Source organism: Dendrobium catenatum, unplaced genomic scaffold, assembly GCF_001605985.2.
Source record: "Dendrobium catenatum unplaced genomic scaffold, ASM160598v2 fragScaff_scaffold_1347, whole genome shotgun sequence".
NCBI lineage: Eukaryota > Viridiplantae > Streptophyta > Magnoliopsida > Asparagales > Orchidaceae > Dendrobium > Dendrobium catenatum.
This window is the reverse complement of record NW_021319809.1, coordinates 1,216,161-1,242,868: the sequence shown is the minus strand read 5'-3', so window position 1 is coordinate 1,242,868 and position 26,708 is coordinate 1,216,161. Positions and strand designations below refer to the sequence as shown.

Genomic DNA, 26,708 nt, shown 5'->3' with positions numbered 1-26,708 from the left:
TAGTAGTTGTCATTATTTTATTTGTAAGAACTTACGTTGCATTATTTTAATTTTTACATGTGTTATTAGTAATTTATTTCTATATATAAGTAGGTATAAAGGCCTCCATTCTTTATCAAGTGCATACTTCATTAGTTGATTTAAAGCATATTAATATGGCTGTGCAGCTTCCCCCTCTTTTGTTTCCTTTCAGCAAGAAGCAGCCACTCTTGAGCTCCTCTTCCTCACCATCACTTCCTATTCTTCAACGAATAATGATAAATTTTCATCCCATAAGCTGCATCTCAACTGCTACTGCAACATCTTCTCCTGCTAGAAGAATAAATTTTCATCACATACGCTGCCTCTCAACTGCTAGTGCAACATCTCCTTCTCTTGCTCGTAGAACTGCAAATTATAAGCCAACTATTTGGGATGATAGCTACATACAATCTCTGCCAATTGAGTTCATGGTGATGGCTTAGAACTGTCTTCAAAATTACTTTGAGTAGTTGTTAATAACATTTGCTATTATATCCACAGTTGAGTTGTGTTTGGGATAACTTTTTTACTACTTTCTAAAAAAAAAATTTTGTTGCAAAAATTTCTTGAAAGTAGCAAAATGACATTCGTCAAAACTTGTCACAAACGATGCCTTAGATATATTTCAACTAGTATTAATAGTGTTTATAAAATGATATGCATAAACAAATTTTTATTCTATTTAAGATTTTGTTTAATCAAATATACCATTTTAATCATTTTTTTTCATCTTTGGTTAATCTATGCTATTCAATCATAAATTATTTTACATAAATAAGAAGGCTTTGATCTTGATATATAATTAGTACTTGGGTCATGCTAGTAGTTGGAGAACAAAATTAACAGTTTTGTTTGTTTGGATTAAGGAAATGAAGGTTAAATAATTTAATTTTTTACTCTAATATTTATTTTCTTTCAATCAAATTTCAAACATTTAGGAGTGATAATTTTCCTTGTAACTTAAACATCTTTTCTTCTAATTTTAGTCAAAAAGCCAATTTGCTTTGGCTAAAAAATACCTCAATTGACTTATTATCAACATTATAAGCATCCAAACACAAACTTTAAATGTATGTTCTTAAGTTGTAATGGCATACAATTGAACTTATATCTTTAATGTCAAAGTAATAATAATAGTTATTTTTTAAAATACATATTTAATCTTATAGAAATAATATTACTTATTTGTTTAATGAGTATAATATAATATAAGAAGTTGTTGAATAATCTCTAAATTATGCAGGAGGAAAAGTATAAATACCAAAGGGAGAAATTAATGGAGGAAGTAAGATTTTTGATCAACCAGCAGCATAGTCTTACCGAACAACTTGAACTTGTGGATACCTTATGTCAGCTAGGACTTGGTTATCATTTTGCTGCAGAGATCAATAATTTATTGAGTTCTATTAGTTCATCGATGAAAAATATCAACAATTTGATAGAGAATAACAACCTTCAAGATTTTGCCTTGCTCTTTAGGCTTGTTAGAGAACATGATATCCATAATGCTTCAATACTAAGGTATGCAATAATAAATATATGGATGTCAATTTTTCATTTAAAGGTTATTCATTCAATGTAAGTGTAACCTAAGAGTTTGGTTTAAGTGGTAGCTCTTTTGTTCTCAGGATATAATAGAAGTCACACATTCACATCTATTCTATCATTTTCTTGAAACTAAAATTTGTATGGGATTTTATCCTTATTCCTCCCTTATCTATATATTGAAAAATTTCCTACTTACCTATAATTGACCTCGTGTCTTACTTTTAAGTAAGGAAATATTTGTGAATAGTTTGTGTTCAAAATATTGATAATAATAATAATAATGCCCGTTTTTTAAACGGGTCGAATCTGTGAACCCGAACCCGACCCGTTTATCAAACGGGTCGGGTCCAACCCGAATTTTCCGGGTCGGGTCCGTGTCGGGTTTTCGGGTCATGTCAAAAATTGACACCCCTAATCTAATTAACAGATTGTCTATATGTAACACTTTTATTAAGATTTTTATAGAAACATGCAAGATTTTGAGTTAGTTTTCATTTTATCTTATTTAGATGCTATTGGCGATAATAATATTTCATATTTTGTTGTAATTTATTTTATCCATCGGTTTGCTATCCTAAAGTTTATTTAGAAATTTGGCTAACATCTAGATGTTTTCTCAATATATGAAATAAATACTAATAAATTAAAGTCTTCGTACTTAACTTTAAATACTATATCAATTCTATGTCATATACTAGTAACAAGTATGCCTAAAATGTTCTTTAAATGGGCAGACTTGATGATTTGATAAGCTGTTTTAAAAAAGTGGAAGAAATTTTTAAGCACAAAAAGCAATTAGATGTCAAAGGAATGCTTAACTTGTATGAGGCTTCCTTCCTTGCCATGGAAGGAGAGGATGAATTGGATGAGGCAGGAAAATTTGCAATGAAGCATTTAAAATACCATGATAGATCCTTATTAAGTCCACAACTTGTTGAACAAATAGAACATGCCTTGGAGCTACCCTTGCATTGGAGAATGTCAAGGTTACATACTAGATGGTTCATTGATGCATATGGGAGACAAAAGAACTTTAATCCCACATTGCTTGAGTTTGCTAAACTTGATTTCAATATGGTGCAGAGTATCTACAAGATAGAGCTTCAGGAATTGTCCAGGTAGTTTGTGTTTCTCATTTATATATGTGTGCAATCTTCTTACAATTATTTTGAGAAATATTGATGTCTTTCCATTTGATCCTTAGGTGGTGGAGAAATGTCAATGTTGTTCATGGTGGACTTAATTTTGTAAGAGATAGATTGGTGGAGAACTATTTATGGGCCATAGGCTTTACATTTCAACCTCAACTCTGGAGAATCAGAAAAGCAATGACACAAATTATTAGTCTCATAACAACAATTGATGATATTTATGATATCTATGGTACCTTGGATGAATTAAAGCTATTTACAAATGCTATTGAAGAGTAAGGAAGTGGAATAAATCATTTGATATGCATAAAGTAGTTTTAATTAGCTATTATTATAAAAAAAATTGATAACAATAGTAACTAAACGACCACTAAATGCAATCAAATATATTTACTTAAATAGTCCTCAGCTAACATATTGTAAAATAAAATTGGAACTCCCAGATGGAATATAGCTGCAACGCAAGAACTTCCAGATTACATGAAGAAATGTTTGACAACACTTTTTAATACAATGGATGATATTGCCTCCTCATTTTCAAAGGAAAAAGAGTTGGACATTCTTCCATGCCTAAAACGAATGGTAATATAATAATTATTTCAATTAGGATGTCTTTTAAATTTTTAAAAATGTATTCAAGCTTTTTCTTCATATTCCATTTTTTTGGACATAAAATTATGTTATATAAGCTACAAATTAGTAACAAAAGATTTAGAATAATTTTTTCTAACCAAAATATGTTATGATTGTATTATAGTGGGCCGATTTATGCAAAGCACATTTCATTGAAGCAATGTGGTATCATAATGGATACACTCCTACATTTGACGAGTACTTGGACAATGCTTGGGTTACCATATCAGGAATTTGTGCACTAACTACAACATATTGCCTAAGTGATGATTTGACTTTTGAAGCTATTAAAAGCTTGGAGTTCTATCCACCTATAGTTCGTTATTCGTGCATGCTTTTTCGTCTTTATGATGATTTGGGAACATGCACGGTAAGTGCGAGGCATTTATTTCTGAATAAATTTATAGCATTAATGTTTTCTTTTCTTTTTTTATAAATTATTTATATATAATGGAATGTTACTTATATTTGTATTACAGGCAGAGATCCAAAGAGGAGATGTTCCAAAATCAATTCAATGCTATATGAAAGAGAAAAATGTTTCAGAAACAACTGCTCGAGATTATATTAGCTGTTTAATAAGAATTTATTGGAAGAAATTGAACAAAGAACTAACTATATCTTCAAAATATGTGGAGTCTTTTAGAAAAGTTTTAGTTGATATACCAAGAACAGCACAATGTTTCTACCAATATGGAGATGGGTATGGAGAGCCAGATCTTGAAACTAGGGAGCGAATCATTTGTATGATAATAAAGCCAATTTCACTTTAAAGGTGATGACACTTTGAAAAATGGATATTCTTTTCTATAAATGTTTGTTATGTGCAATTTAGGATATTGCTAAATTTGTTATCTTATTAAGTAATGCTTCCTTTTTCCCTTAGTGTTAATAAATTTTGTTAATTTTGAGTGTTGTGTATTGTAGATCTACATATGCATGTTGTTTAAAATAAATACTATTTATTTTCTATGTAGTGCACATTTAACAAATAAATAGATTCAAATGGCTAATCTTGGTAAGAAAATACATGCTTGAGACACATCTCACCTTGGCCTGGTGGTTGTGAGCTTAGGCTTCCAACTAATAGATCTTGGGTTCAAATATTTGTGTATGTAGATGACTGTCACCTCAAATAGAATTTAAGCCTGAATACCCATTTTATGGTAAATAAGGGTGTCATTCCAGATCACTAAGGTTCTGGACTAATGAAGGTTCTCATGAATTTGACGTTAACCTTATGTGTTCGTGGTTGAAAAACCTCCAACCTTCACAAATAAGTTAAATTCATATATATATATATATATATATTGGAGAATTAAAGAGGATTTTACAATTTTCATATGGCCATTTGGGTTAGAAATTCGAGATGTGGAGATGAATCATCTCAAATTTCTTATCAATCATGAATCTTTGATTTGTACAACTATGGTATCGATCAGCTAAAGTCATATGCTTCATATCTATAAGTTTATTACATCTCACCTTTAAGTTTATAAAATGAGATGATAATTTGGTAGAGAATCACTTTTTCTCAAACTTCCCCTCCACTCAATCATGTGCTGGGCTAGAGAGGCTGGAGATATGGCAAGTGAAGTGATGAGGGGTGTTTTGGTATAATATCCATAAAAAAGTGTTGATACATTTTTATGTAGTGAGAAGTCAAAAAATTTGAGCTCATCTTCTTTAGATAATGGTGAGGTGTGAGCAAATTCTAAATATAAAGAAATATTCTCCCTTAAATTTTTAGAGGAGAACCATCATAAGAAAACACTCTGGGGAGACACTTTATGGTGCCCGACTATGTGATATGTTCCTTCTTTTCTTTATAGTCTAATTATGTAAAACCTCCCTATTTACTATCCCCAAGTACGTATATTATGCTATGCACAACTAAAATTTGTTCCTCCTGGAGATTCAGTGCCCGCTGCATGTGCACAAGAAGCTAATTGCATAATGGGCCGGCCTAGATAATTTTACTGGGCTTGCTTATCAGTCCGTTATTGGGCCAATTAACAATGATATTGTTTCAGTTTTCGATTTTGTCAGTTTTTCTCGTACTTCAAACTTTGGCCTTCTAGTTCTGTTCAGCTTAAGAGAAGGATGAGATTACATATGCAGTTCCTTCAACCGATCAAAGTTCTTCAAGCTTCAGTGAATAATTTGGGAGGAAAATCCTCAAAAAATGGGATTAGAAATTGCAATCAAGTTTGATTAACTAATGAGATAAATTTGAGCCAATGCATTATTTTATAATTATTTAGTATTTATCTTATAAGTTATCCATTTTTAATTATTTATTATAATAATTACTTTAATCATAATCATATTCTCTCTTTCATTATAATGATCTAGCTCATGGCCTGACTATGAATCGTAGAATTTAACCTGATATCGAACTCATCTAACTATTCAAGCTCAAACTTGAATTCAAATTAAGAGTGACTAGTGCCTAGCTCGACTCATTTACACCCCTACAAGAGGAGATTTTATTCTGTACGGACACCGAACGGGAGAACCGTCCGGTTAAGCACTGGGTACCCAGCAGTACCTAGCGGTACCGAGTGCGAGTACCGAGCTGGGCACCCAGCAATGGAGTAACATGGCGTATTTTTATTGGTCTCCGGACGCCCTCCACACTCCACACAGAATAATAAATCCTACAAGAGAACATGATAGATTGAGATCTCTATCCAGCGTTTTAAAACACTTGGCTCCCATTTTAAAAAATTGTCGATGCATCAATGCTACTTAAAGTCTCTCCTCAGAGTTTATAAAAGGAGATGATAATTTGGTAGTGAATCACTTTTCTTAGTCATGTATTGATCTGGAGAGATTGAAGATATGACAAGTGAAGTGATCAGGGGTTTTGGAATAATGTCCATAAATAAGTGTTTGATACTTTTTTATGGAGTGAGAAGTCAAAAAATTTTAGCTCCTCTTCTATAGATAAATATTCGCCCATAAGTTTTTAGATGAAATTCCAGAAGTAAAACTCTAAATTAAAGTACTGTTTGTTCTATCTATTGGTGTATATAATTGAGATGAAATTTATATATTATATTTTATATCTGTAATTGATTGATAATAATTATTTGAGTTATTTTTTTGACAAATTTGACATCTAATTCACTATGAAATCTCAATGACATATATTTGAAGTACATAAATGATGAAAGTTTACTAAAGATTCTCCAAATTATGGTTAATTCTATGCTTAAGAATGTATCCAAAATTATTTGAAATTTCATAAAATATGGTATTATCCTAATCTTAAATTATAATAATAGATTAAGACTTTATTTGTGACTGCATTCTTACTTCTTTCTGAAGCATCTTTTTAGTTCAAAATTTTTCAGTTTAAGAAATTTTTATGGTGAAAAGCTGGTTCAGAAAGTAATAAGAAATCCATTCCAAACCAAGCCTAAGTTATCAAATGTCATTCTTAGAAATTAATGCATGTTTGTGACTCTTAGTGATGGAAGGCTTCATTATTCTTAGGTACCAAGTTTATCTTAGGCAATAGTTAGGTGGATTTTGCATAGAGGTGGTGGTAACTCATCAGGTAACTCATCATTGTAATACAAAGAAGAAAAATAAAAAACCAATGAGTTTTTTACATGATTGAAATAGTTTTTTAGAATTATAGAAAAAAATGTGATTGAAAATCACTTTTACAACCAGTTAGCAGAAATATTGCAATCATCGCCTTTTACAATGTTACCAGAGCCAGAAAGATGTAGAAAGCAGAAGATTTCATAGATTTCATGCCTCAGAAGTTTAGGGTAAGCATAATTTTTCCAGCCTGTGGTAGTCGTAGAAAGCAGAGGAGCCCTTGACCGAATGTTGTAGAAGCATCAAAGAGAACAGGGGAGACGTTGATCGGAGGCCAAATTATAATAAGGAGCACATTTTAAAGGAGAATACGGAGAAATATCGTATTAACAAAATAAATATAATTATACTCCGGTTACTATAGAAAGCAGATTATAATTATCCGGTTTCTATAGAAATCGAAACATTAAAAACCGGTTTCTATAGAAACAGATTATTAATGTCCAGTTTAATTTTTTTAATTTTATTGAAAATAAAATCTTTCAGAAAATTGACTATACATTAATTTTATAAAGTTGTTTGAGAAATTTTTTTTTCTACTTCTTAAAGAAAATTTTTAGTACAAAAAATTTTTTGAAAGCAACAAAATAATAGTCGTCAAGAACTATCCCAAATAAAGCCTTAGAGATATTTCTATTAGTATTAATAGTGTTTATAATATGCTATTGCATAAACAAATTTTTAGTCTATTTAAGATTTTGTTTAATCAAAATATACCTTTATAATCATATTTTTCTTCTTTGGTTAATATTTGTTATTCAAACATAAATTATTTTACATAAATAAGAAGGCTTTGATCTAGATATAAGATCTTTGACTGAAGACAATAAGTGTGGATCTGCTCTTTTTATTTTAATAATTAGTACTTGGGTCATGCTAGCAGTTGTAGAACAAAATTAATAGTTTTTTTTTTTTTTTATTAAGGAAATGAAAGTTAAATAATTTACTTTTTTACTCTAATATTTATTTTCTTTCAATCAAATTTCAAATTAACATTTAGTAGTGATAATTTTACTTGTAACTTCAACATATGTTCTTCAAATTTTAGTCAAAAAGCCAATTTGCTTTGGCTAAAAAATAGCCCAATTGACTTATTATCACCATTATAAGCATCCAAACACAAACTTTACTATATAATGCATGTTCTTAAGTTATATTGGCATACAATTGAACTTATATCTTTAATGTTAAAGTAATAATAATAGTTGTTTTTGAAAATACATATTTAATCCTATAGGAATAAAATTACTTATTTGCTAATAATAGTTTCTGAAAATTCCCCAAATTATGGTTGATTCTATGCTTAAGAATGAATCCCAAAATTTTTGAAATTTCTATAACATATGGTATTATCTTAATCTTAAATTATAATAATAGATTAAGATTTTGTTTATTATAATAATAGATTAAGATTTTGTTTGGGATGGCTTTATTTTTTCTGAAGCATCTTTGTAAAACGCTTTTTCATAAAGTAGTAAGAAAGTCATTCCAAACAAAGTCCAAGTTATCAAATGTCATTCTTAGAAATTAATGCATGTTTGTGACTCTTAGTGTTGGAAGGCTTCATTATTCCTAGGTACCAAGACTAAAATGTAAGTATTACCTTAAATTCTTTGCTTCCTGGTTGCATTTTGTAAGTGGGTTCCTCCGACTATGATGTTGCATAATGTACTTATTCAATACTATGTCCTGTCCAGGATATTATGTTGGATTGTGATCATATGCCAAATTTTAGGAAGAGAGACAGAAATAATAGAAAGTTCAAGAAATAACAATCTGTCAACCTTCTTGGTTATTTTTTGTGTTTTTAATTCCAATTCATAAGCATTCTCTTTGTAACTAATATCTTATTATAAAGTAATTACCATCTACTTATCCAATCTTTTGTTACCTATTCATTCTGGAGTGTTTTTATTTATATTTTACTTGAAGTTTTTAAAGTATTCAAAATATTTATATTTTGGTTCATGATACTTGAAAAACCTTTATTTCAGTTAGAGTGATCAGATAGGGCCATCTCCGCCGCTATTACTATCAACGACCATTGTCGTCATCATCGCTTCGCTAGCCACCATCACTACCCCACCAATGACTACCACCACCGAATTAATCAATTTATTTGATACTCACTAATATTAAAAAAGTATGTATTTTTAAGATATCAAAAATATTTTATTTTAAATTAAAATATAAATAAAAGCAAAATAAATAAAGAAAATTAAAAATGATCCCAAATGACCTCTTTTAGAGATCTGATAAATCTTATAATAAATTCTAAATCCTCAAATCCATTCCTGGCTAACACTATGAATAAACTCTTTGGAAGGGCTAGGCATCCCACAATCACTAGCAAACAGAAAGAAGAAACAGGGGAGGGTTTTTGTAGGTTCATGCAAGTGGGAGGTTTCTTCAAGAGAAAAAAAACCTTCTACTAGTTTTACTTCCATCAAAAGTAGAAATTTTACTAAATGGAAGCTCCTGTTTGGGCTCATGAAACAAACAAATAGGAACGTCTTTTTCTCTACATCCAACCCTCATCTTTATAGTATGGCTACACTCCCTCTTAGTCATTCAAATAGATAAAATATATCTTTATTCTTATCTATAACTTTATATAAATTATTTTATTAAGCTTAATGAAATGTTTATTTTATGTGCAATAATAGATATAGATGAACCTCATCAAGCCACATAAACTTATGTGTGCTATATTTACCCTCAATGTTTTTTTTTTTTCTTTCTTCTTCTTCTAGTTTTTGTTTCCTTTTTGATCAAAGTATCATCACCATCCTAACATATTGATGGTAATAATTATAGATGCCTAGCTGATTTGTTATTATTTTTAATGTTTATTTAATATACCGTTGTCCATTGATCATCATCGTCATCATTTACTATTTACTTCTATATGTTGTTTTAATTCTCTCTCTCTCTCTCTCTCTCTCTCTCTCTCGTTCTCATGCGGACCCCACATAGTGGGATAAAAGCTTGATGTTGTTGTCTCTCTCTCGTTCTCTCTATATACATACACACACGCCCGCACACACTTATATATGATTTATAATTTTCTTTCGTAAGTATTTTATTTCAGTGTTATCGTAGTTATGTATCTTCTACTTGTTTATTCATACTCAAATTACCTAATTTTATTATAATCAAGTCTTAGCCTAGTGGTTCATATCTCTACTTCTATCATTGATGTCATAGGCTCAAGACCCTACTCCTCCACTCAAATTTCTTGGAATGTAAATCTAAGAGTATTCTCCATTATCTTTTGTATCAAAAGATTTAAACCTTTTCATGTCTCTCTATGTAGTAGGCCTCCTACTATGCTTTCTAAAAGAAACAAAAAAATGATCATAGTATGCTGGAAGCTAACTTCTTTCGACAGCTCTTGCTCTTGACTGATGTTGACGATAGGGCACTGGGAATCTTATTTCAACCTTTAAGTAGCTTTTCCAACATATAAAAATATCTGGGAGCACCCACTAGAAATCTTACGCTGGTTTCCAACTTCAGATATATATTTTTTTAATATAGATCTTTACTATTGCTGATTGCATTTTTTTTCCAAACAGATCAGAGCAGAATACCATTTCTTTAAAGTGGTATTACAGAAGCCATATGTTGATGTATGTATCTCACCTTCCTCACACACTCACATGGAAAGGAACTTTTATTACGTCCGGTGTAAGGACGTAGAGGAACGTCCGGTTGGAGGCAAAATCTCGTCAAAAAATTCGGTATTTGCTTGGTACAACTAGGTATTATTTGATATTAACGAGAAATACCGCTCTTTGAAGACCAATACCGAGTTATACCGAGCTGTCCAGAGAAATACCAAGTTGTACCTAGTTTTTCAAGCGGTACAACTTTTGTATGACTCGGTATTTCTCGATTTAGCTCGGTATAACTCGGTATTGGGCCTTCAAATGATGGTATTCCTCGTTATTGTTTGGTATTGCTCGGTATTTGCTCGGTACAACTCGTTTTTTGGCGGGATTTGGACTCCGACCGGACGTTCCTCTGCGTCCGATCGGAGGACGTAATAATTGTTCCATGGAAAGGGACTAATGCATACCTCACCATGAGGCCTTCTAGATATTAATATGCGCTTGAAAGTAAATGTAGTGGTTGGCCTGTGGCAAATGGATGGATGCTGACAATTTTGGTGCCTTATTGGTTTCTTCAGAGGACTTTGCTTTCATGTTCTTTTGCAAACAAAGACCTCTGAAATTTTATGCACATAAAAATTTTCCTCAATTTCTATGTTATTAGCTGGAGGATTAAAAATTCTCCCTCGTCCTAATTAGGGGTGCAACTGAGTCAAGCCAACATGCGAGCTAACTCGAGCTCGACTCGGTAACAGGCTCGACGAATCGAGCTTATCGAGCTTATCGAGCTCGCGAGTCGAGCTAGAATGTGATTTCGAGCTCGATAGCTTATTGAGCTCGAAAAGACATCTCGACTCATCAGCTTGTCGAACGGCTCGCTGAGGCGACTAAGCGAGAAAGCGGAGATCTCAATCGAGCGGGCTGCCACGACGATTCAAAGGTCGGGCGGGAAAACCAAATCGATGGGGCGGGAAAGTAGAGGTTGGTATTATATCATAATAGTATTGAGCTCGGGACGGCGGATCATTACAAATTGACGGGCGGGAAAACCAAATCTCGGTGGCGGATCCTCGGGATGACGCCGAGCAAGCTCGGTATTTGGCATGCGAAGACAAGTGGACGAGTCGACGGCAGACACGACGACAAGCATACTTGACGACGACGGACCTGGGGACGACGGCAGACGCGGCGACAAGCGGACGAGACGACGAGACTACACGGGAGTCGGGACGCACTCGAAAGCGGAGCTTAGGACTGAGCTCGACATGAGACGAGTTGAGCTCAAGCTCGGATTTTGAGCTCGACTCAAGCTTGTGCTCGAGCTCAGTATTTGGCATGGGAGCTCAACTTGAACACACCCAGGCACGTGCTCGACTCGACTCGTTTGCACCCCTTGTCCTCATGTTATGTTCTTTCGATTGCAGTCTTTGTTTGTAATCAGTATGGAGAAGTTTGTTCTAATGATTTTTCTGTAGCAAATGATCGTTGTTACTGTTCTAATGGAGGTCTGTTTTTGCTTTTTGTTAGAATCTTTTGTTGGAACTTAGTCCACTTTTGTGCCTATCGTGTTAATGTTTTGAACTTGTGGTTCTTAGCTTTGGCAAGATTGAGAATTTTGTGATGTTGTATGGGGAAAGCTTTTTGACTAATTTCATGTCAATTGTGCTCTATGGTCAAAAAGTCTTAATAATGTTAAGGGAATTTGCATAAAACTTCTTTAATAAAAGGCAATAATGCACCCAATTATGTTGAGAATATTATGTAAAAGAGACAACAAAAAGTTGATAGAAAAAAATTATAGAGTAAGAAATTTAAGATTTTAGTAAAATAGATTTGAGTTTATAAAATTACATATGGAAAGCTCATCCCTCGACCCCTTATTTATAAATTAGAATTTGGGTAGGAGCATTACAAAATTGGCTATATACGTATTTATATCAAAAATAATTTTAAAATTATAATAGATGTGTAGTACAATCAGAGGGCCTAATTTGCTGAAGTCATTAGTAGTGAACAGGTATAAATTTATAGATAGATAGTTGTTGAGGTCAATTAATGAACTTTACTCACGTACTAGGATAAATGTTTGGGATATATTTCATTATATAAGGTATGAAGTAAATTTCTCGCAAGAAAATTGGTTTTTTTTTTGTTTTTGAATGATGAAAAGTATGTTGTTGGAGTATTTCAAGAAGTTTAAAAATTTAAAGAAAAAAAAACTTTTTTTTGGGATTTAGATAACATTATTTTGATTTAATCAAATGAATATTAAGTGATTAGCATTATAAATTTAAGATTTTTAGATTCAACCTAATTTTGAAAAGATCCATTTTAATATGTGATTAAAACTAATTTGGAGAAGATACGAAGAGATTAAGGTTTCGTTTGGGACATCTTTTTTACTGTTTTTTAAAACAGTTTTTTAGTACAAATTTTTTTTTACTTTTTTTTTTATTAAAAAATTGGTTTATAAAACAAGAAAATACTATCCAAAAAAAAGCCTAAAAGGGGCATACTTGATATTTAAGTTTAAAAAACATAAAGTCTAAAGTTAGCTCCAATGATAATATTATGTATATTAATATTACATTGTATTTAAAACTCGTGTTTTCTTGTCAAGCGAGACATTTATGAATTAAAGATAATTTGAGCAAGCGTATGAAGGATGAGGAGCGAGCTTAAGGAGAAGATTCAAGGGTTTCGCTTTAGTATTAGTAGATAACTATTACCTTTTCTGTATAATACAAGCCTTTTCTTTTTTACATGTTAATATTGTATTTAATATTTTGACATGCATACTAAAATCGCATATCATGTTGATGTGTATAGTATGACTGATATTTTGACAACTTATGTTATAATATGGATTTCTATGATGTACTTTCAAAATAATATAAGATGATATGTAACATGCTAAAATTATATAAAATATGTTGAAATAACATATAGGTATGCTATATGTATGTAGATTAAAACAATTCATTGATCGAAGGGCACAAACTCATGATTAAAGATAGCCAATATAACATTATAAATCAAATAAATATGAGTAGTGAATGATTTACCCCACTCTATGAGAATTGATTCTATTTGATCCATCCTAATGTGAGGATTATGCTAAATAAATGAAGATAGAAATTTTCAATTGTAATAACTCTACATATATATATATTGTGAGATAGTGCCCACTTTGCTTCAGCTTGAACTATATTAAGTTGAAACTCAAAACTTATCTTTTTTGGTACTTTTATATTGTGAGATATTATTTGTTTTGTTTAACTTAACCTCTATTAAATTCAAACGCACAATTTCTTTACTTTTTTATACAATTTTCAAAGAGGACGCCCATGCCAAAAATTGTCCACAATGAATATGTTTAATGTTAGAGTTCATGAACAAAACTTCAACTAGTATACATTATATATTTTGGTTTAAATATAGTTCATCAATATTTTCTTTTGCATGTTGATTTAGTATGTTTATGCCCCGCTTTTCTCCTGAAAATCTGCATCCTAAAGCTTGTCGAGAATCTCTCATTTATCGAGACTCTACTCTAACAAGTACTCCCCCCTACATTTGATTCCCTTCATCAAAGTTAGGACATCACAAGCATTTTAGAACATACAGATAGGTGTGTCGAAAAGGGTCAATGGGTCAAGTTTGGGTTCAACCTGAATTGACCTGAGTTCAAATGGGTTGACCCTAACCCAACTAGGAATCCCAACCCGGAACCGACTCACACGGGTTACCGGGCTGGCCCGACCCAACCCATGAACCTGAACTACTATCTGCGGGGGTGGGATTGTGCACCAGCTGAGCGTGCCTTACAGGCAAGCGGCCGAGCTGATCCAGAGTCCGAACTCCAAACACAATCACGCGAGGAGAAGTGGCCAAGTCGAACCAAGCTCGCCAATGATGCGGGGTTGTGCGTGAGTTACAGAGTCCGGATGTTGGGTGATTGACGGGTCAACACTGATTGATTTCAGGTTTCTGGGTCAACTTGAGCCCGACCGACCCAATTTTGTAAGCTGGTGGAAATCTCGAACCCGACTCGTATGGCAAATGCGTTGACCCGAACCTAGAATTTTCTGGGTCAGATCCATGTCAGGTTTCATGTCAGGTCAAATTTGACACCCATGTTAGAATATTAAGAAATCCTAATATATATGCCAATATATTAAAATTTTAATCATTAATTTAAAAAAATAAAATAATTCATTTTCCTCATTTACAAGAAATTAAAATCATCCTCAAGGAATAAAAACCAAACAATATGAAGGTTTATAAATAATTTATCTTATGTAAAATGTTATATTGTATATGGAAACAACCATTTTTTAGTAGTGGACTAGGAATTCATTTTATTTTCTTTCTTGACAACATTGTTTCTTTCAACTAAATATCCTATTTCACCAACTACAAATCAGTAAATTAAATATATGATGAAATTATTAGCTTCATCCACTTTCAGATATAATTTTATAATGTTATATGTCACATTAGTCAGTAGTTTGAAACTTCATCATTCTTAATGAATAATAATTTAGCAGGGAATATTTTCAAATAAATTGTCTTTCTAGACTAATGCAAATACACTCTCATCATGCTAAATTATTCAGCCAACACATATAGTAAATTTACTTGTTCAAGCTACAAATATTTTAATTAAGTGCACATCCTTGCTTGAGCAAATAGCCAAAGTGGGGCCTTAAATGAGGATGAATTATTCTTGGTGGACGTCAAACGTCGTTCAGAATCCAATGAAAATGCATCACGTCACTCCCTACTCGGTATTGCTCGGTACCAAGCTCGGTACTGGTTGGTACTGAATGACGTGACTACACCTGATTCGTCTCTGGACGATAAGCTGTGTCCGGTGTCTACACAGAATAATCTCTCCTTCATGAGAAGCCGAGATGGCATTCCACATCCTGACCCTCCATATTTCCACGTGGCAGCAAGTTAATGGCTTGATGGTCTTGGAGTAGATGAGGTGGGCCCATGCATGGAGTGCCAAAGGGACCCATTTCATGTAGCAGCTGTAGAGCTGCCACTGATTTAAAGAATATGATAAAGCTGAAGAGAGCGACAGGTTTTGGAGGAGAGGTCAGATGATTAAATGGCACTTCGCAGAGGAAATGGCTTTGATGATGATGATGATAAAAGACAAGGGGTATGACAGCATCCAACCATTCATTAAGTAAGCATAGGCCATAAGAATACTAAAGTGAAAAGGAAAGGAGTGAGTGTGATGGGAGGAGGTGGGGCCCTTCCTTTGAATTCATTATAGGGTAAGAAATCATGGAAATTATGTGAGGGATATTTCATTGCCATCAAGTATTTGAGGAAAAGGGAAACATCAATATTTCTTTGGTTGAAATGCAATCTATGCTCATGAAAGTAAAAAATATTATTAATGGAGAAATATATATATATATATATATAAAGAGAGAGAGAGAGAGAGTAGGTTTTGGAGAGTGAAATATGCATGATTATAATTTTTTATAAATGTGTTGTTGGAAAAGTAGCTTTTTAAAAAACTACTTTAGAAAGTAGTTTCGTAGCATAAATAATTTTTAAAAACAATAAAAAAATAGTAACCAAATAGAATAAGGAAAAGAGTCTATAAAACAAAATAATAAAAAAGTTGCTCCAAAGAGACATTTAAATCAAACTTAATATATGAGTGAGAGAATATTTATTTTTTATTCAGGAGTTTAAGTTAATATATTAGCTAGAGATGTAAAGAATTTATTGGATATTGAGAGTCATTCTCATCATTTATTACTTTTTATTAAATGTGTATTTTAATTACAATAGCAAATATTTAGACTGAGAGCTCAATAATTAAGCAAGTTGACCTTGTATTTTTATAGATGATATGAAGTTTATTGGGAACTACAAATTACATGCAAGAAATATTTTATATCAAAAATTAGTTTTGATATCATTTATTTGGAGAATATGTGAATATGTTAGGTGCAAATTAAGGTTTTGTTTGGGACGGCTTTCTCTTCTATTTCTTAAAACAGTATTTTAATGTAAAAAAATTTTCTGCTAAAAATTTGATTTAGAAAGCAATAAAAAAGCTGTCACAAACAAAATCTAAGTCTAATATGTAAATAAATGAACTATTAATTAGAAGTTTTACACCCAATTGATAATAGTCACTAATAGTATTTAGGAATACAATTAATTTATTTCTTGTTACCAAATCATTTTTCTCATTTTTCAGTTTTGATATATCACAAAAAAATTGCCTTGAACGGGCACGAATCTCAAAGCATATCCATGTAAGAAACTTTCAAAATTAAAATAGGAATCATACAAACTCTGATTTTAACAAACTTATAGTTGAATTGAATATCTCGACGAGATGAACCTAACAACACCAAAATCAGTCCAATCCGAACCAAAATGAGCCCAAATTGTATAATCAAATGATTGTCGAATATGGCATGCTTATAGTCAAATTGAGTGGCTCGATGAGAAAATTCCAACAAGCCCAAGATTGCTTCATTCCAACATCATTAAGGCACATAAATGCTTGATAAATATTTTATGATGAAGATAGTCACTATCAACTATCCGATGGAACCCTCCAGATATGCCCTTAATCGTCTTCATATTTACAAGTCATGCCGCTCTAAAAAACTATAAATAGCTCCCCATTCTTCACATGAAGAAGGGAGGAAGAGAAGAGAAAACTTGAGAGTTCTCTTACCACTGATCACCACCAACATTCTTCTCGACCACCAATGTTCTTTCCGAACAACGACGTAAATTCCTAACTACAGATCGTTGCTGGACTTCTGCCCGTTCGTTAGCCGCTGCTGGATTTCTTACTGACCATTGACAGTTATTGGACTTCTACCCATTCATTGGCCTCAATTGGATTTCTTCCCAACCACTGATCGTTATCAAACTTCTACTCATTCTTAGATCATCATCAGATCTTTACACCAAGAATACCCATCTGAAAATTAACAAAACTATACAATACATTGTATTCTCCATGTCCTTGGGATAAAGGATGTATTGACTTTTGTAATATATTCAAATACTAGTTAATCCTTTTTTACTGGGCAATGCCCCATGATTTTTTCCTTTCTCAAGATTTTTCATATAAAAAATCCTAATGTTTTCTTTATCATCTGTTTGTGTGCTGAGATTTTCATATATTGCTAAGAAAAAATATTTCCACTTTACCATTGCTAAATTTTCAGCCCGCAACAAGTTTCATGTTCATCTAACTAAATTTGATAGAATTTTATTTCTGTCATTAAAGTTTCATATTGTTGACAGGATAAAGGTAAAGGTTCCTTATTTTTGTATACATGTTATCTGGTACATAACGAATAAAGGTGGGAGGGGAATTCCATTTGTTTCAAGCAAGATGGCAGTAGTATATTTGATGAGCTTAGAGCTGTTTAACAACCACCATTATACTATTACTAATCAAGGTAATCGAGGTTAAGGTTCAAGTGCAGATGAAGAGCTGTAGGAAAACATATTGTATGAGAATTTGTAATCTATGAATTTGTTATTAATGAGTCCACACAAAAATTAAATATGCTGTTTTATTAATGGCATAATCATGCAAAATACAAGAAATAAGTTCTTTTTTGTTTCCCTTTTCACTAGCCCTCCCACTCCATAAGTCTCCTTCTAGAATAGATAACTTTCATCTCTAGGCAAATTCTCTCTGAGACTTATTGTGCCTTTAAAAGTCCTCTCATACTTCCCTTTCATAGAGAGAGAAAATAGGTTGCAACATAAGCTATATTCACTGCAGAAAAGTTATGGATTTGCGGTATTTTTTGTTAAAAATTGTGACGGATTTACGGCAGGAATTTTCGATGATTTTTTTGCGATGGATTTGCGGCGAAATTTTTGCCGCAACTTTGAGGCGGAATTTTCCCTCGCAAGATAAGATGTAATATAAATTTAAAAAAAAAATCTTTTGTTGCATTTTGTATCTGTAGCCGTGTGGAGAATGGGCTGGTTTGCAAGAGAAGAGGACTAGGATTGACTCCTAGGCAGGTCATATGGCATGGGCAGTCTGATCAAGTATGGGTAACCAGTTAGGCTCAAGTAGCCGATCAAATCGATTTTTTTTTTTTTTCCAATGCAAATATTTTCAACAGATTTTTTTGGTTGGAAATAATTTTGCGAAGAGACTTTTTACGACGGAAAGAAATCCACCGCAAATTGTAAAGATTTTTCTTATTTTGCGACGGATTTTTCCACCGCAAACTTGCGACTTTTCTCTAGTGATTTAATGCAATATGATAAGTAATTTATGTTATACATTTATGAAAATAAATAAAAATTCTAAATGATAAATTTATGAGTTATGAGGTCCATGTCGATACGTTAATCATGCAATGTTGCTTCCAAGTAATCATCATTATTGTGCGTTAAATAATCTTCATGGATTTGAAATCAAATCGTCTCTTGGGCACCATGCACCTTGACTCTTGGCTCTAGGTCCTAGCCAGCTCTCCGTGTTCTCAATCGACATAAGTACTTCTCAAGCATTTCTCAAGAGTCAAGACCCTATTATGAGCTTATTTCTCATCCTAGAATCCTCTCAGCCAAAATTGCTCTTAACACAAGATCATTTCAAAAACATTATGAATTATACCTGAGTCACGTTCATAGCTTCCACATACCTCAGCAGCTCTCCTCGTCATTGGATCAAGTGATCTCCTAATCATACTATCCTCTTTATAAGGAGATATTATTACGTGCAGAGTCTGGAAATAGAAAACCGTTCGATTTTGTCACTGTGAAACAGTAAAAGTATAGTTAATGTTCACCACTGAGTTTTTAATGTTCATCACTGTGCTTTTACTGTTCACAATCATAAGATCGAACGGTTCATTGTATCTGGACTCTGCACATAATAATCTCTCCTTTATAAGGTGATTCACTCTTATGAATAAAGTTGAAGAGAGAGAACATCTAGAATCACCTCTCGTGAGTACATCACCTTACATTACATATTTACATGGTATAGATCCTTTTTTGTTAATTTAATGAAGTGGCTTGATGCCTCCATAGATTATTGTGTCTTTCTCTAATAACTAGCCCTAGTGTGTGTGGAAAATCATTCTGTGCGGATCCTGGATGGCGTACGGAGACCAACCAAAACATGGCACATCACTTTTTACTCGGTACCGGTACTCAATACCAGGTGACGTGGCATATTCTGATTGGTCTCCAAACCGTCCGGTGTCGCACAAAATAATTTCTCCTTCTAGTGCACTATGTCTTTGAGATGAGGTAAAGCTTCTTCCATTTCATTCCATATAAAGCTTGAATGTCCATTCTCCATTGATTGATTCTAGGTAACTAACTATTTGACTAGTTCATTATTAATATTTTTAAATTCAAATTGACATCTTTTATATCATATTAAATTTATAGGAAAATGATATCATATATAAATTATCACAAAACCTAAATTATTATAGTTGAAATATTTGCTATTTATTATCGAAATATTTTCTTAATCTAAAAATATTCTTCTTATTATATTTTTCTTTTATTATTATTATTATTATTATTATTATTATATACCAAATTGATTATTCAATAAATATACAGTTCCCATAATTCACAATTCTCACCTTTTCTAACTTGATGTAATTAAAACAAAATCCTTATTACAGTTTCTCTTTCCAATCCATTGAAACAACTAACTTATGTGGTTGCGCCAATTTTATATAGGATCATTTACTTAGTTTTCGTTTAAGACAGCTTTTATACTTCTTTCTAAAGCAGTAATTTGGTACAAAAATTTTTAATAAAATTAAAAAAAAGAATCATATTTAAATGAGAATAAAAATATTTGTCTCAAATGAAGCCTGAATGGAATTCTTGAACTTAAAACCTTATAGGCTGATGTTTGTGCCATAGAAAAGAAGAGATATCTCAAAATAATTGGAGCAAGCAAGTAAAGATAAATGAGAAGAAATGACACTTGACATACATGCATAGGCACGTATAACCATGTCATTTATCACATCATTGGTATATTTTATTATTATTAAATTCTACTCTATCTTGCACAAATGATAAATCATTGAAATTATTATAATGAGTTTATAATTTTGTTAAGTATTTGCTTTAAGATTTTAGTACATAGGCATTCAGACTTATTATTTTTGAATTATAGCTCTTTTTATCTTTATTTTTAGACAACTTTTTTATTGCTTTTTAATACAACTTTTAATTACAAAAATTTTTAGTTTAAAAAATATTTATACTAAAAAATAAAGCCGTCCCAAACGAATCTTAATTAAATAATCAAAATAATTCAACTTTTCATACTTCTTTAACGCTATGCATGGCATATACTTATTGGAAGCAATGACATCTAGGATGGGGACCTTAGCAATAGCTATCATAAAATAAAATATATGACACTTTTCTCACATCTCGCTTCTCATTTCCCTTTTTTACAACTAAACAAGTGGTAACATTGAACAATGCATAATCTAAGCTACTAAATATTACATTGTAAGTGACTACTTACCCATGAGAATATCTTAACCTCTTGGCTTAATTAAACACTAAATTGAAATTAAAATATTGCGCAACAAAAAAAAATCTTGAATATCTAACTTTTTGGTGATATAATTTATACAAGATGTTTATGCTAATACAAGGCACCTCTTTTACTAAACTTGTCCAAACAATCTTTGCCTAGTGAATAAACTTTATCAATGAAAGCCATAGCAAAAGCTAAGTTGCTAGCCACATCACATCAATAATAAACATCACCAAGCAACCTAGCTTGGTTTATTGGATGATTGCTAGCTATTATTTGACATAAAATTTCCCTTGTTTCCCAAGTGGAGGAATGGGCTTTCATGTGGTGCTTCTCTTATGGTCTAACCCAATGAGTTGATAAAAGGAAGGAGGGATCATCAACCATCTATCTTCTTTGATGATGATGTGCCCTTACATGATGATTCATCCATCTTGTGGATGTCCCCTTTTTTATTGAACAACTCCACATCAATGTTTAACATGATGTGCCCTTACATACATGATGATGCATCCATGTTGTGGATGTCCCCTTTTTTTAATTGAACAACTTCACATCAATGTTTAACATGATGTGCCCTTACATACATGATGATACATCCATCTTGTGGATGTCCCCTTTTTTTGATTGAACAACACCACATCAATGTTTAAACTCTCAAAATTTTACTGCTTTTGCTTTTAGCACATTTGTGAGAGAATTAATGATACTTGTTTTCTTTACAATGTTGTGGTCCCTATTGTTTTGTTCTTTTTTTGTATTGCTTTGATTCTTTCTTCTTTAGGACTAGTGAAAAGAAAAGGATCTCATAGCATGTTTAAGCTTACTGACATTGACAATTTAGCTTGGAGATAAATGAAATTTTTTAATTCTTTTTTAGACTAAATTAAGTTTTAATGAGAAGACAACTTGGACAAATTAGATTTGAGTTGAACTCAAATTCAACCAATCTAAATCAAACAAATATTATAAATCTAAACCATCGAATTTGAGCTCCATCATCATCAGATTTCTCGTGTCTAACCTAAATATATCATTTATAAATTAATAAAGAAATAATTATCTCTATCATTTTATATGAGTATTAAAAGTTGACACGACCCTAAACCCGACCTAGAAAAATTCAAGTTTGGGTCAACCTATTTATGCAATTGGTCGGATCCGGGTTCGGATTTTTGACCCGCTTGAAAAACGGGTCAGATTTGGGTTGACCCGGCTAACTCAGATCCCTCACTGACCTAGCCCAATTGACCATCGGGCGCCGGCCTAGCACGCGCTGCCACATGCTAACCGCCACCAGCAGGCCCGCGCCACCGCGCGACTCAACGATTCTGCCCGCGGAAGGAAGGCAAATGTTCGGGTCCTCGGGTCAGGTTAGGCCAGCTCAGAAATCCTCTCGGGTCAGGTCCAGGTTGAAAATCCTAACTCATTTAGCTAAATGGGTTGGATTTGGGTATACTCGTTTACAACTCGAGTTGGACCCGAAGCACCCCGTTGACCCAAATTGATAACCCTAATTTTTGGACTAAAACATATTATTATTAAATAAGTCGGATCTGAATCTAATCATAACATGTCAAACTCCCTTTGCTCCCAGCCCAATTACTCACCTAATGCTTAGCTCTACAAGTGAGCCAATTAATGGATTGAGTGGATAAAGGCTTGGATCCTCATCTATTTTTGGAATCAAAGTGCCTGTGAACATAGTGATAGAGCCACCTCATTTTAAAATTTTCTTAGCAACTAAGTCATTAGCCCACTTGCTCTTGATGTGAGACCTAGTGGACCAACACCTAACAAATGAACAAAAAGAAAAAAATATTTTTTATTATGAAAGTGTACAAATTCTTCTTTCTCATTGTTTTCTCTCCTTATCTGTTGACTGTTTACATGCCATCACAGGCACTTCTCAGCAATTTTTTTTTTCTCCTCCACCTGAAGAAGCCCTGATTGGGCAAATCCTTACCTGGACATGAAATTCTTCAATTTTTTTATAGAAATTTTGCATTCCATACATATCAAACCTTACGTTATGATTGTCTAATGTATCTTTTATTTTTCTTTTATAATTCTAGATAGAAAGGGATGTTTACAGAGATAAGACATTAAAATAAAGAAGAATTAAATACTGCAAATTGCTTCCACTGCTTCTTTAAATGATTAATATGACTTTCTGGCATGAAATGCAACCTTTTGAATTGCATGCAATGAGCTCACAGGTTTGTGTCTAGAGGAGTTAGACCATTTTATTCTCTTTGAATCAAATATTAAATTTGGTATGTTGCGGGCTAGAATACATGCATGCGGTGTTAGATTTAGAAATTTTCATCTCAATGTTGTATGGATATCCAGCACACAAACAAAAGAAAAAAAAGAAACAATATAATTTTTACATGAAAAATCTTGGAAAAGGAAAAAATCACAGGGCCACACCCAGTTATGAATAAATTACAAGTGACTGACTCGTTTCTGAAATTGATGACGATCAGATTACAATAATCAACTGTTGGTTTGAAATCCAGTTACGAATAGAGATCGAAAATCCAGCGACATTTGGTGGTAGAGCAAAAATCCAGCTTATATTGACGATTAGGCATAAATCCAGCTTAAGTCAGCGGTTGGGCAGAAGTCTGGTGTCAATACACGGCTAGGTGAAAGTCTGACGACAGTCGATGACCGAGTGGAAGTCCGGCGGTGATCTAGAAGTTTGGTGGCAAAAGAACTCTCTTTCTTCTATTTCTTTCTTTGATCCCCTTCCACGAAAAATAGGGGTCTATTAAAATTTAAAATAAATATTTTCTTACAAATGTCTTGAATTTTATGCTTTGCTAAAGAAAAAATAATAATAAAACAAGTTCCAATAAAGGTTGAGCTCTTTTAGACCATAGAACCTTCATTCGACATGCCCAGTCTTCATAATTATTTTTTAATTTTATTATATTTTATTACCTATGGACCCATGAAAATTTAATATATGTTATAAATATTCACTTTAATAAAGAAAAAAAATATAAAGTATCTATGAATATTTATGCTATTTAAGACAAAATGAAACTCTCAGCCAATAGATCAAAATAATAGAATAGAATCTTTATCTCAAAATTAAAATAAATTCTTTTGTAAATTATAATATATAAAAATATTTTTAAATTAATTCTATTTGAATTTTTAATATCATAAAATATTTTTATTCTCAAGTAAATTTGAATTGAAAACTTTCATTTATTTTTCTCATTTTAAATCACAACTCTACTACTTAAACTGGTGATGGTTCTCTCTTAAAAGCGAACTTTTATTCTATCCAGTGAACGTACGCAGAGGAAGGTTCGGTTTTAGGCAAAAAAATACGTGTACCGAATTTTTCGCGCCTGTACCGAATTTTTTGAAAAATCGAACCTTCCTCTGCGTACGTTGCCTAGATAAAATAAAAGTTCCTTAAAAGCAGCCATTAATCATAGTGAGTACAAAGCAATGAACACGTTCGGTGTATCTTTCACACACAAAACAGAGAATTCATTGAATTGACGTGACAAAATGAAACATAATCGTACTACAGATTTCAACTTCACCTCTTTTAAATCCACAATTTTCGGATCATCATCCAATCTAACAAAAGGGAGCCTCCCTATCCATCACTTTAAGCAAAGTCTAATGACCAGCATTTAGACCTACCACCTATATTATACACAGCTTTATTTCAAACGTGTAGCCAAGATCATTCCATTTCTATATATGCGAAGCACATAAATATTAAATAAAAAGATCTATGATTTTGATTTTCAATAAATTTTGTTCAAATATATCAGAATGTGAGGAACATGTACTTGAGATTGAAGAGAGTTTGGAGATCTAAAGAATTATAGAGCTTTATTCAGCATTCGATATTGATGATCATCACAGCTATTGTCATTGTCTAGTTAACATTGTCGTATCGTCATCATGCATTTGTAGTCGTTCGACCATAGTCGCTCAACAGTCGGTGTTTGACTAATACTATTTTACCGTCATAGTTCATTCATCATCATTCGACCTTCGTTATCTGACTGTTGGTGTATGATGATCATTTTCGGATCACCATCTTCCAACTATCTTTGCAAAACTGACATCGTCCATCTATCATTATCACCCCTTCATTGTTTCTCCTGTAATCTTCAATACAAGTACAAGTGACCAAGTATATGCTCTAAATTTTATAATCTCGTCTTCTCTAATTACAGAGATGTATGGACTTTTGTAACTTCAAGTACATTATTTAAATTGAAGCATGTGTCATGATTTCTTCTCTTCCTAGGTTTTCTAAATAAAAATCTTAATTTCTCGTACATTCTTTTCTTATTTATGAACGTGTGTTGAATTTTTATATAAAACAAGGACATAAATCTCTTTCTATCACTGTGAATTTTTTACATATAGTATCCTTATGTTATTGCAAATCATATCGAGTTGATGGATGATATCAAGAGAACTCTTAATTTTTTTTAATTTAATTCAATATTAATTCATATCATGTCATAACTAGTTCCCACAAAATCAAGACCAAATAGAGCACGAGTTCATTCAATTTACTACATATTAGATTCTTCGATTTGCAAATAATATTTTATATCAAATACTTAAAAAACATTACATACAATCATGTTGCTATCTAAAAGAGTTAGTTTTTATAACTAAGCATCTACTAGTTAGAAGTCTATGAGCAATACTTCAAATATCATACAACCCTAACTTTAGGTTCGCTCTAACTAGGATATTAGTCCTCTAGAGGACTTCCCTATCATTTCAACTTTATAAGTGGACTTAGCTCCCTTAGCAAACTACAAAATATTTCCAAAATGTTCTCAAAGGAATCGTTTTAGAGGATTGAGGCAAACAAGAGTAGTAAGATAAAAAAATCTTTCATTTTATTGATAATTATTGGCTCAATCAATTTTTTGAATTTTAATAGACTATGCAATTCAATTATTTTTTCTCTTTATAATTTTCTTCAACATTTTTCACAATTAAAATAAGTTCATAGGCTTCTTCTTCTTGTATGATAACTTATATAATAGAGGTTGGAGCATGATAAGAACTTGATTCATCACTCTATCTTCATCGTCATCATTTAAAACATACTTTTTTTTTAATTACTCTTTCTTATGTTAAGCTCATGTGATTTATGTCAACATCCAAATCTACCCCACACTTTATCATTTTCCATTTTTATTCAATTCTATAGCCATTTCATCAAAGGAGAACAAAAAATAAGAGTATAAAGATATAAGAATATTTCAATATTTTCAATCAAGTTTATGCCCCGGCTAAAATTTATGCTATCAAAGGGCTATTATTTCGTTTGGGATGATTTTTTTACTGCTTCTTAAAGTTATATATACTATTATGTACTATTTAGCAGGAAGAAAGCCATCCCAAACGAAGCCTATATGAATATGATTAATAGACAGTGATGAGGATGTATGGCCTAGCAATATATCTATTATGATTGTCTCCTAAAATTTTTTAAATAATAACAATATCAACCTACTCCCTTAATCTCTCCTTACTGTTACCTTTAATCAAAACTTGATG

At 32.2% G+C, this 26,708-nt stretch overlaps 1 protein-coding gene across 1 annotated transcript; it reads left to right on the top strand.

Moving 5' to 3' along the window:
- The first annotated feature begins 105 nt into the window (after positions 1–105).
- LOC110108050 (terpene synthase 10-like) lies at positions 106–4,261 on the top strand. Its single transcript, XM_020838558.2, has 7 exons — positions 106–452; positions 1,265–1,542; positions 2,304–2,687; positions 2,774–2,995; positions 3,164–3,302; positions 3,478–3,723; positions 3,833–4,261. Exons 1-7 carry the CDS (start codon positions 156–158, stop codon positions 4,124–4,126), a joined length of 1,860 nt encoding a protein of 619 aa, XP_020694217.2. The 5' UTR covers positions 106–155; the 3' UTR covers positions 4,127–4,261.
- Positions 4,262–26,708: the final 22,447 nt, after the last annotated feature.

Bases quoted from the DNA above. Each gene is read 5' to 3' on its own strand.
- LOC110108050 (XM_020838558.2), top strand. From the start codon at position 156: ATGGCTGTGCAGCTTCCCCCTCTTTTGTTTCCTTTCAGCAAGAAGCAG. The intron at 1,543-2,303 runs GTATGCAATAAT...TTAAATGGGCAG, and splicing joins CATAATGCTTCAATACTAAG to ACTTGATGATTTGATAAGCT. The intron at 2,996-3,163 runs GTAAGGAAGTGG...TGGAACTCCCAG, and splicing joins TTTACAAATGCTATTGAAGA to ATGGAATATAGCTGCAACGC.